This window comes from Diospyros lotus, chromosome 15, assembly GCF_014633365.1.
Source record: "Diospyros lotus cultivar Yz01 chromosome 15, ASM1463336v1, whole genome shotgun sequence".
NCBI classification, from domain to species: Eukaryota; Viridiplantae; Streptophyta; class Magnoliopsida; order Ericales; family Ebenaceae; genus Diospyros; species Diospyros lotus.
The window spans coordinates 33,397,090-33,409,394 of record NC_068352.1 but is presented as its reverse complement, the minus strand read 5'-3'; the positions used below and the strand labels follow the sequence as shown (position 1 = coordinate 33,409,394).

At 36.1% G+C, this 12,305-nt stretch overlaps 2 protein-coding genes across 2 annotated transcripts; both read left to right on the top strand.

Moving 5' to 3' along the window:
* The first annotated feature begins 35 nt into the window (after nt 1-35).
* Nucleotides 36-3,945, top strand: LOC127792637 (homeobox-leucine zipper protein ATHB-52). Its single transcript, XM_052323225.1, has one exon. It carries the CDS (start codon nt 3,157-3,159, stop codon nt 3,649-3,651), a length of 495 nt encoding a protein of 164 aa, XP_052179185.1. The 5' UTR covers nt 36-3,156; the 3' UTR covers nt 3,652-3,945.
* Nucleotides 3,946-5,362: 1,417 nt separating this feature from the next.
* On the top strand, nt 5,363-11,067 carry LOC127791441 (E3 SUMO-protein ligase MMS21). Its single transcript, XM_052321320.1, has 7 exons — nt 5,363-5,640; nt 5,737-5,808; nt 6,521-6,631; nt 6,761-6,871; nt 9,573-9,712; nt 10,412-10,497; nt 10,597-11,067. The coding sequence occupies exons 1-7, from the start codon at nt 5,545-5,547 to the stop codon at nt 10,737-10,739; spliced, it is 759 nt and encodes a 252-aa protein (XP_052177280.1). The 5' UTR covers nt 5,363-5,544; the 3' UTR covers nt 10,740-11,067.
* The last annotated feature ends 1,238 nt before the right edge of the window (nt 11,068-12,305 follow it).

Sequence of the window (12,305 nt, the reverse complement as noted above, 5' to 3'; positions counted from 1 at the left end):
TTGAATGGGGACTTCTAGCTGGCACGTTTCCCCTGAATCCTCAATTGTTATCAGTGTGTGGTTAGAACTACTTGCTTGCAAATAAATATTTCTCAAGTTTTCCATGAATGGCAGCATTACCATCCTGCAGATATCTGAATCTGCTTGGGCTCTTTGCTAATAAAATAGGAATTTTGGGGTGCTGGATATTGGTCCCGTTTGTTGCAGCTTAATTAAAGAAATTATAGTTTATAGTTTTTTAGATTATAGTTTCTAAAACTTAGAATAAGTTGTGAACCTGTTTGCTGTAACTTCTTAGAAGTTATAGTTAATTAGTTGTGGTGTTTGATACCATAAGTTGTAAAATAATTTATTTTTGTATAATTGTCCATAATACCCTTAGTAGTTATAGAATGATAATTTAAAAATTAATTAGTGTATATGTATAAGTTTCAAGTGTCATAAAAAAATTAATTAGAGTATAGAGAGAAAGGAAGATGGCTAGAGAGAAGAAGAGATTTGAAAATGGAGATGACGGTGGAGAAAAAAAACTCATGATTGTATAGACAAAAGAGTAATTCTTTGTTAAAAATAAGGGTAAAATTGTCACAAAAATATAATCATTTAAGCAGAAGTCGTAAAAGTTGGGGTACCACAATTTTGAAAAAGCCAGCTTCTACCCCTTCTAAAAGCTAGTAAAAGCTATAAGTTAGAATTATATAAGCTAAAACAAACACTACATCCCAACTTTTTTGAAGATAGAAGCTAAAAGTTACAACTTTTAAGTTACAACAAACAGACCTATTATATTATATCATTGATTGGTCTGTCAAGTTAATAACAATTGCTTTTGTCTCCAGCGTGAACATTTGGTGAAATATGAAGGAAAGTGGCTTAAATGACCATTTCTTGGGTTTTCGCAAGATGAAAATTGGTAACTTTTGTTATTTTAATTTTTTTATACCGAATCATTGTTGGTACTTGGCATGCATTGATATTTTTAAAAACTGTTTAAAGTCATTTTAATAGTTCATTTGTATTTATTAGGGTAAGATCAACTCATATCACATCATTTTGGACTAATTTTCTATACAATCTTATCAACACATGACATCTTCCGCAACATTTTGTCACCTTGGCTGCCTTTGCCATACTAAAAATCTTATCCAAAAGTGTAAATGTTTAGCTAATTAAATCATGATTTGATTTATGATGCTTAGGATTCCTCCTTTTATTTCTCCAATTTATTGTTTTTCCCTTTCTTTCTTTCCCCTTATTTTGGCAACCTAATTCCTTGTAGAGGACAGTGTCCTGACTGGTCAGTGTTCATGCACTTGAATGGGATGACCTAGAACTTGGAGTAGTAGTGGAAACACCCAAATCTATATTTAAATATAAAATTTGTTGTCTAATTAATTCGGTTATGTATCCTGACATCACAGGTGCATGTACAAATATCGTAGCCATCAATCATAGCATTAGGGTGGGAAGCACTGCACCCTTCCAAACCAACATAAAGATAGGGTTTGGGCAACCCTAATTCAGCTTTAATTAATCAGACCACTAATTAATTAATTTTGAGATAAATATATATATAAGCCTATTTCACTCAACTATCTGTACTGTGTCCTCTTCCCTCTCCACTTGCTGGTTGACTGACGTCCTGTTCTAGGAGTTGAGATGTCCAATCTTTGTCAGATGAGTGGTGATTAGTACTGATTACCACCATTAGTGTCAGATATTGTTAATTGATGCATTTCAGTTATCAACATCTCAAATTTGTCTCACTAATTGAGGCAAGATTTCATTACTTTTAGTTATTAGTCATTTTGTATTATTATAATTAAGTGTACTTGTTCTAACTAAAATATCTTAATGTTATCTTGTATATCTTATCTTTAATCTTAATCGCTTAAATCTTATTACAAATTACTTCATTTTTTATTTTGTATCTTTTCTTATATAAAACCAATTATGTAAACATTCTCCTGGAAACTAGATATGGTAAGTAGCTTTACTAATTAATTTATCCCTTTACAAAAGTGGAGGCTAATTTATATGGAGTAGCTGGCTAGCGGGGATACAATATGACTTGATCTCTTGGCACAAAGATATGATTTTCAGTTGGACACCAGCCCTGTGCAGTCTGTGACAGGGAGTGATGGCAACAAAGGGCTCTTCAAGTTGATAAGAATCAGGTCACCTGCAAGTATAGTTTTCAACTTTCCATGGGATTCTTGGTACAAAAGGAAAAAGAAAGGAAAAAGAAACGTGGCAGAGAGAAAGGAGAAACTTTTTTTTATCAGATTCCTTATTTCAAGAATAGGCCATTTTGAGGGTTCCCTATCCAATCCATTGTGTTTCCACTTCCAGAAAAAAAGGAATCAAGGACTGGATCAATCATATTGTTTAGTATTATCAGTGGCTGATCAGGTTGGGGGGGGGGGGGGGGGGGGGTTGAAGTGGGACCCAAAGAAACTTAAGGCATTTAACTGGAATAAGCAAATCAAATGATCAATGAGTTCTTCCAAGTCCAACAAACTGGATTAACTCTGAGAAGTTGTCAAATTTTGAGATCAAATGTGCATGGTTTCTTGCTTAATTACTTGCAGAACCCTCTTTCAAGTCATTTTCTCTCCTTTTCTCAGGCTAGAAAACACCAAAGAAAACTTCTGATGAGGTCCACACATCTCTTTTCACAAGCCAAGGCACAGAATATTACAACCCTCATGTTGTGGGAACAAAAGTTTCCAATTACATGATCATCTGCATCTCTCTATCCATCCATCCATCCATATATATATATACACACACACATATATCTTGGTATATATGCTGTTTGTGCATATATATCCATCGATCATTATTTAACTGTTAATCCATAAACAGATAAAGTTCCATATGCAGAACCCACAAGACTATGCTAATACACACACACACACACATATTCTTGACTTGGTAGGACCGTACCCACGTGAACATCACCTGCATGCATTAACATGAAGTCATGAGGTTATAACATCACCACCAGACCTTTGAAAACTCAATGCCCCCCATCTCTTTCATTGGCCCATCTCTATACAAATACAAATACATATACATGTACATACACATACATATACATATATATCATCTCCAAGTCTCTCAAGTATTCCATAGCTTAATTAATTTGTTGCCATGAGTTCCTTGAACTCTCCGAACCAGAAACAGTACCATTCAGCCAAGCAAATCATGAAGAAGAGGCTAACACAGGAGCAAGTGAGGCTGCTAGAGACGAGCTTCGAGTCCAACAAGAAGCTGGAGCCGGAGCGCAAGCTGCAGCTGGCGCGGGAGCTGGGGATTCCGCCGAGGCAAATCGCCATTTGGTACCAGAACAAGCGAGCCCGGTGGAAGACGCAGAGCCTGGAGCTGGAATACAGCGCCCTCCAGCTCAGGCTGGAAGCCACATTAACCGAGAAGAGGCGGCTGGAGAGAGAAGTCGATCATCTCAGAGGGGAGCTGGAGAAGGCGCATAGGCTGTTGCTCGCCTTGAAGCCGCAGCCATGCCCCCTTGGCTCTGCCTTGACTGAAGATTTGAGCTGTTCCTGGGTGAATGGAGAAGACGATCAGGCCTTGCAGCTTGACGAGCTCTACGCCCGTTTCATGTCTGCAGATGGATCCAACTGTGCCTGAACTGGGGGTTGACCTTCACCATGATTAGTCTCAGATCTCTCGAGTTCAATCTATTTCTCTTTCTTTGCTTCTTTCTTTCCTTGATATTAAACATTAATTAAGCTTGTTTGCTGTCGTGGAAGCATCTAAAATCCTATTGAAGTTTCTAATGAAGTATTTACATCAATCAATCCATTTGATGATTTTTCTCTCTTTTTGATCTTTCATTGGTGGTAATTAATTAAGGCAGCAGTGTGCATTAGGTCATTCCATGAGTTACATAATAATTCTTTTCAATTTTGACTATGGAAACTAGATCGTGTGATTATAAATTCGTCTTTCAATACTTTTTTTTAAGAGTAGATTATTTCATATCATATATATGTTTTATCAAGTGTAGTGTGTTACATGTTTCACTAGTTATATTAAATTATGTGGTCTATTTTTTCATTTGTCATTCGAATAAATAGTTTGTGTCTAAGATATTCTATTTCATATTTCAAATATCCCATAAAAGACGTAGTGTCACGGAACCTTATTTAACAATCTTGAAAAGGGTTAATTGTATTGAAGATTTCCCTTAATTATTGTAGTTTTGACTTATAAAAAAGTAAAGTTTCAATAGATAATTTTCTTATATTTTATTAATCTTCTCAAATATTTTAATGTTCATTTTATCTTTTTCTCAATTATTAACTTAATTGTATTATTTTAAACGACAAAAATTATACTCTTACGTATAGGAGTCTTGATGCTTGGAGTATTTGATGATTCTTCCAATAATATTAAATTTGTACATCAACTTAATATCTCAAAAAAAAGATCGCCAATTTTCATAATCTCGTGATTTATTGATATTAATAATAAATAGATTTAAGATTTATTTTTTTGTTAATATTAAGGTAGGACGATCTTATTAAAGTTGGAGTTATTAACAAGTGGGTTATTCTTGATTTGGTTACTTAGCATGCCAAAGTGGAAAGGACACTTGGGCTTTGCTGTTATTTAAATATTTAGTTGTGATATTTTTAATAATATATTATATATTGATGAGTTATATTTTATGTTATATTAATATTAATATATAATATATTAATATTATTAAAAATATTATAATTAAAATAAAAAAATTAGTTTTTGAAATGTAACAATAAATTTATAGTCATAGGAGAGTTTTTAGTTTTTTGAAGACTTATAAAATATAAGACTTTTAGAGGATACATGGTGTCTCTCACACGAGATCTCAAATATCTGAGTTAGATCTTATCAAAAATTAGAAGAGATAACAGTATATTTTATATAATATTTTTTACCTATCGAAAGATTAGAAGGGATCACTTCTTATTTATAGAGATTAAGCCTGACAAATAAAAGAGTATTTACATATTTTTGAATCGTTTGTTCTAACTTTCAAAATATTATTTTAAAGGTAATTTGACACACTCATTTAGGCGATGATAAATGTAAAATAAGACATCGAAGGACTTATAAATTTCTTTCTTGGCCTAGTTGTCAACAATAATTTTACTCCTAGTTTTAAAGATTTTAAGAGATTAGGAGATTTTCAATTTCACCGAATCTTTATTTTTTGCTTTTCCCTTATTATATTAGGTTTTTTTTTAGACTAATCACATAAAATTAAGCTTTCTATAGGTATTAGAAGTATTTATAAATTTACCCATCAACATGAACACATGAGAGCAAATCATTAATAAACACAAAATAGGATATTGCAATACCAAAACTCAAAAGACAAGAAACCCAAATATTCACTGAAAAGTTACCAATTTGCCACATGAATTTGGATTCCCCAATTCAACGATTCTTTATATAAACGCGCGTAGATGCCTTCCCTCCAAAACTCTGTGGCCACCTCTCTCCTCCAAATCAATTAGCTTTGATCGGAAAACACGAATGGCATCGACCTCCGGTTCTCGCCCCGACGGCGCATCCAGAAGAATCCAATCCTCCGCCACAACGCTCTTCTCCGAAAATCAATCCCTAATTGCTGTATCATCCCACTGTTTTCCGAAGCATTGCTCTCTCCAGCCCCATTTTTTCGCACGCTTGCTGTGATTCAGTGTTTGATTTCTTTGTTTCTTGCAGGAAATTCGAAAAGCCATCACCATGATGAAGGAAGTCGCGGTCGATTTGGAGAGGCATAATGAGGCCCAGATGGTACGGTACTTGTTTTTTTTTTTTTATAATTTTTTTCTGCGCTTCTTTTGATCGGTTTGTAGGTTGATTTCGAGCGTTCAATGATAAGTTTGGGTGAGTGTGTGGATTCCGTGGTTGAAAATGCTGGTAAGTTCTGCTTGGGATACAGACGAGACTTTGAGAAGCTGATAAATCGTAGGATCAGAAGATTTGGGCTTCCTTTACTTTTTTCTTGAATTAGAACTTGCATATTTCAAATGGAGCTGTAATTTTGGCCGTGGAAGTTTAAGTAGTCCTTTTATTGATAGAACTTGGTTGAAGATTTTTAATAAGCAGTAACCTAACTCTCTCTCTCTTATTTTCGTATAATATTTGCTACAATAGTGTTAAATGCCAATTATAAGGTCAACTACTCTTAGCTTCTGAGATCTATATAATATAAATATTGTTTAACCAGAAACTGAAACTGTTGATCTTCATGCCATTCAGCAGTATTAACAAGTTTTTGACAAATTGGAGGGTTGTGGGGGGGGGGGGGGTATTGTTGGGCCAGAATAATAGTACCCAATTCAACTATCAAAATCTTTTTCCCAAACCTGTGAAGGGAAATTATATGACAAATACTTAAAATATTTTCAGAGTATAAAAATACAATACAACCAGTCCACTTTTTGGGAAATCTTAGGAGGAGCATTGGGTATTTTGCATAAGCTCATGCTGATTGCTAGTGCAGGTAAAGGAGCTTGAAGATGGTATTCTTGAATTGTTGGTAGCTTCTGAAGATTGCTCACATTTATCCTCTGCAATTCAATCTGTTGGAAATAATTACCAGCCCGGGGAAGAGGTGCCTAAGTTCTTTTTTCCTCCTTACAGTTTCTTCTGAAGCATATTGAAATTGTATTTCCCACTTTTTGTGGATTATAATTCATTAGTTTTGCACAACTTATTTCTTAATTTGACAATTAAAATGCAGCTAGCAGATTTTAAGAAGTTATTTGATAATGAGATTGCTAAGTCCAAGGCCAATTCATCTTCAGTTCCCCAAAATCATCAACTATTACGCCAGTTTAAGGAAGCAATTTGGGTACGTCTCTTTCCAGATTTACTAGTTTTCTAGAGTTTCAGCTAGTGATAATAACCATTAGCATCAACACGCAAATCTGCCTCCCCCAAATGCTGGGATGTAAGATTATTTATGGATCTATCCACACTGCTTGCAGTCTTTTTTCTTATGGGAGGGCCTTTTCCTTCTTAATTTCAATAGGCAGCGATGTGATGCTTGTGGTTATTTATGTTTCATTTTATTTAAAAAAACTTGGAATATATATGGCTGATGACAAAATAAATGAAGGAATTAAAAGAAACTCAGAATATATATGGTTGATGACAAAATAAATGAAGGAATTAAAAGAAACGCAGAATATATATGGTTGATGACAAAATAAATGAAGGGGAGTTTGGAATATGTATTACTTGCCAATTGCTCTATTTTCTGCTTCTTCTCCATTTTTGCCTGTCCCCCCCCCCCCCCCCCCCCCCCCCCCCCCCCCCGGCCCTTCTCTCTCTCTATATATATGTTTTTAATTGTCTATTATACCAGTTAACTGCTACGGTGCAAAATGTGGGCAGTCAAGAATTATATGTTTATCATGATCTATTTTAAACGAGAATGGTGGCTATGTGGATAAAGTGGCGGTACAGAAAAGACAGTATAAACAAATGCATCTATAGGTAGGTAGATGTTAATGATTGGTGTTAAATGGGTAAGAATAGTTTGAATGTTCTTGTCATGTGCAGCCTATATATAGTTCTATACCAATCCCAGCACCAATGTTGCAACTGTAACTTGATCCAAGTTAAGGGCAACAAAAAGGAATCACTTGCAAGTGGGTTGACCCACTGAGGCATACAAAATAACATGGTGTCTTAGTTGTAATAAAGGTTAAAGTTTCAAGTGAAGTTGAGCATGAATGGTGAATCGATATAGTTGAACTGGGAAGGCATGTTTGGTCAAATTAAATTTAATTAGAGTAAGTTTGGTTTTTTGAAATGACCAATAGGTTTACTGATATTGAGGCTGATGACAAAAGTAAGTTTGTTAGCTTACACAATACATTTAATGCTTTCATCAGCTTTCACTTACAAAATGCTCTAATCTGATCTTAATTGATGGGGGAGAAAGCAATTATCTCATTTCTCCCTCATCTGGTTGACCTTGGCACCTGCCTGACCATGCTAATGTTATTTTGTGTTTGATTCTTGGGATTACCGCCCTTGTGTGGTCTCTCGTTGCTCGTGCCTTCGATTTCAGCAGAGGAGGTAAATCGTAAGTGAAGACTTTGCCTCACTACGTAGAGCAAGAAATTGAACCCACGACCTACTGGTGTGAATTTCAGCTTATTATGGCCCAACCACTTAACCTGTGCCCTGGGAGCAGTTTTTTGTGTTTGATTCTTGATAAGAAGCAAAGCACAATAGTACTAACTAAAAGTTTTTCTGCAGTAAAGCATCATGCAGAAATAGGTGGTTCAAGACGGTGAAGACACCTCGTTGATGACTGGCATGATGTATATTTACACAATTCTAATTTCAAACCCTTTTCAAGAGGTCAAAGGTGTCCCAATATAGCTACTTTTGGAGTTTAGAAAAACTTAGATTTCTACCAAAAGCATCCAAACACTGGGAGGCTCTATTAGGATTAGTAGTTGTGTGGGGTTTGCATTTGGGCCTGAACAACATACGTTTGCTGGGCAGCACCTGGAGAAGCTGCAAAATTTGGAGGAACGTATTCAAAGGTGGTAGAAGTGGTGTGGATGACATCAAATACCGTGGTGGGTCATCAAGTAGTTGGAAGAAGGAAGTTTATCATGTAACTTTTGAGCATTTAGTACAGGGACTTGGTTTATTGAAACCTTGTTGAGTGAAAATGGCCAGAGTATCTCGGTCAGTTACACATTTATATTACTGAAGAAATTAGGCAAGAAAATTGAAATTTTTTGAGAATGCAAGTTCTTCTACCGTGCATGTTGCAGAAGGTCCAACCTTCTTGTGGACAATATTCCAAGGCTGAATAACCTGACAAGGTGATCAAGAACATGGTTATAAGTTATGAGCTTAGCTGCACCAGAAATGTTTTAGCCAATTTTGAGAGAGTATCTGTCAAAGACGCCTATTAAATAGTGCTATTAAATTCATTGATTGAAATGCCTTGCTGAGGCTTCACGGACAGTTCTGGCTTACAAACTATGGTTGAGTATGATACACGGAACAAACATGCTCATGAGACTTGGACCACAACCTAAGATTTACTTTTCTCCATTTTTGGGACAAGAGAATCTCTTTGGATGATTGAAGTGGTTTGCGATGTGACAGGATTGATGGTGAAGTTCTTATACCCATATTATCAGGACAATAAGTTCACTTTTCTGTTGTTTATGATCTTTAATTCAAATTATCTGACTTCATTTTTAGCTGTTTAAAATATATTACCGGTATGTTTTTGTTATCTATTCAAGAGCTGCTCTGTTGGCACTTACTGTAGTTAATAGGACAATTTTGGCACAAATGCACATACAAGAGAGCTGCAGCAGGGATTGTTTAAGCGTGTGTTTTCATATCTCGTCTCCATTTACTGTTAAATATTATGTTTATTCTTCTTACTGCATGGTGCTTATTGTTTTGTTGCTATTTGAAAGTTATTTATTACTATAATGTTCTTGGTTCTCAAGGTTAATTCTTAAATGTAAACCTTGTTTTGATGTAGTTCTGTCTGTTTCTTTCCATAGAATGTTCATCATGCAGGACAGCCAATGCCCGGTGAAGAGCAGGAGGATCTTGTAATGACCAGTACACAATGCAATCTTCTGAACATCAATTGCCCATTGACTGGAAAGCCTGTTACCAAGCTGGATGATCCAGTTCGAAGGTATGATTGAGATCTTTAAAGAATTCTCCACCTACTAGACTTTCAAGTGTCATATTTGCATTTTCTGCACATATATCACAGGTAACTTCTGTACGTTTTGTTCACATTTATGTTCAATCATTTGCATATATAGAAGAGGATTGCAAATTGGACCACAAAATCCCCAAAATTATCTTAAGCCCTTTTGTCTTGTTTAGTTGATCAAGTTGTGCAATCTCGTCTTGGCTTGGTAAGCAATTACTTGTTTTCCTGTTTTCGCTTTTGCTCCTTCAATACTTCTTTGTACTGGGGATCTCTACATTTTAATTGCTTGTCAATGAGATCAGGTAATAGCAGATATGCTGTTTCAACAATTATCTACAAATTGTAGTCGAGGTAGAGTACATACCATAACAAGATAAAAAGTTTATTTTCTACAGACCTCCTATATATACTGGAAATAATCATATCTAGGCATATCAATTGTTTCAGATCCCCAGTTAACTGGAGTAAACTGTTCCATTAGTTGCAAATCAAGATGAAAATTTTTGCTTAACATGATTGTTTAATTGTTCATCATAATCATATCATCAAAAACAATGTTTCACCCACTTGCTTAATAGATTAAATTTTGATCATGAGGAGGGACGTCCAAATTGCTTTGTCTCTTATTTTGTTTATTTGTGTCTCATACTAATAACTATTACTGCCTTGGTGTAGCTTGGACTGCAGGCATATATATGAAAAAGCGGCCATTATGCACCACATAAGGTCCAAGAATGCACACTCTCAATGCCCCATAGCTGGTATTTGGATTGAGTTTCAGTTTCTCTTTTACTCGGTTAGGACTTCTTAATTCTTCCCATACGCCTCAGCGTTTGAACACATTTGTTTTCTTCTTTCAGGCTGCCCGAAAGTACTGGTGGCAGACAGAGTGTTGCGCGACCCCTTGTTACTTGTCGAAATCGATGAAATGCGCTCATTGAACTCGCATTCTGCTAGACCTGATGGGATCGAAGATTTCACAATGCTTGATGAAGATGACTAGTTGATGAGGCTTAGAAAAGTTGTCGTTTTGAAGGTCTCCGTTACGGCTCTTGACTAGGTATGTGGTCTTATCTGGAGTCAAGAAAATAGGTCTCTGAAAATACCGTGCTTGGAATGAAACTAGTAGATGTCTTCTGAGAAGCAATGGCTCAGTTTCCATCTTAAACGTTGGTTGTTGAGTTGTGAAATATAGTTTCAACCTTGTACCTTTGTTTCTTCGATTGAGATGTGAGAGATGATGCTCATTCAGATCTCTCTCTCTCTCTCTCTCTCTCTCTCTCAGGTATTCTTAAAATACTATTATCGCAGTTTGGTAAGTTGATTAGCAATGGTCGAGGTGTCACATGAGTAAGTCGGATTGAGTTTTATTCTTTTTTAAAATAGGGTGTGTTGGCTTGATTCATGTTATGAGGGGCAGGGGGCTTGACACAACCCCAAAGCCCTTAATTCCCAGGCTTTGTCCGTGGCCTATGCCGAGTTGGTTTCGGTTCTAGTGAGTCAGAATATTAAATCAAATGGGTCGACGAAAGTATTTTGTAATGATTTTAACATAAAAAATTAGTGAAACCAGAATTTGGACTCAACTTGGAGCTCACAAGATGGTGTTCTAAATCTTTAAATTGGATCCATAATTTTAAAAGTATAACTTAAATTTATTGTAATTATTTATGATACAACTAATGAGACTAATGTGTAATGCTCTAATGAGTAATGGTTAAATAAGTGAATATGCCACTGTTTAGTGTCGATAGATTCACTACTTTAGCTCCCTTATCAGACAATATTAAATTCAAGAGTTAAATTATTATAAAAATATGAGAAATTCTATCCTCAGCCCGACAAATTACTTTCTACAGCCCACCCTATGCAAAATTCTATTAAAATTTTAAAATTTCCATTTTAACCCTGCCCACTACTTCCTCCTCCGACCATCTCGACCGTCGCCTCACTTCTCTCTTTTCCTCCCACGCTATATACACACAAACACATAAAGAAAGAGAGAGAGAGACAGAGAGTGGGTCAGCCACTGTGTGTATATGTATACACACAGTGTATATATACATATACACACACATGGCCGACCCACACACACATTTATATATATATATATATACACATACTCACACACACGTATATATATACACACACGCATGGCCACAATCATGGTCGCGGCCATGGACTTAAACCTCTGCATCGCGAGGTGTGGAGGACTCTAAAACCTCCGCACCTCGCGGTGCGGAGGATTCTGTAATCTCCGCACCGCGAGCTGCGGGGAACCTCCGCATCTCGCGGTGCGGTGTGGGGGTTTCCATGGCCGCGGCCATGTGCGCGTGTGTGTATAGATATATATGTGTGTGTGTGAGTGTTTATATATATATATATGTGTGTGTGTGTATATATATATATATATATAAATGTGTGAGTGTGGGTCGGCCATGGCCGATCCACTGTGTGTGTATATATATATATCTCGGCCATGGCCGACCCACACTCTGTCTCTCTCTTTCTCTATGTGTTTGTGTGTATATGTGTATATAGCGTGGGAGGAAAAGAGAGAGGTGAGACG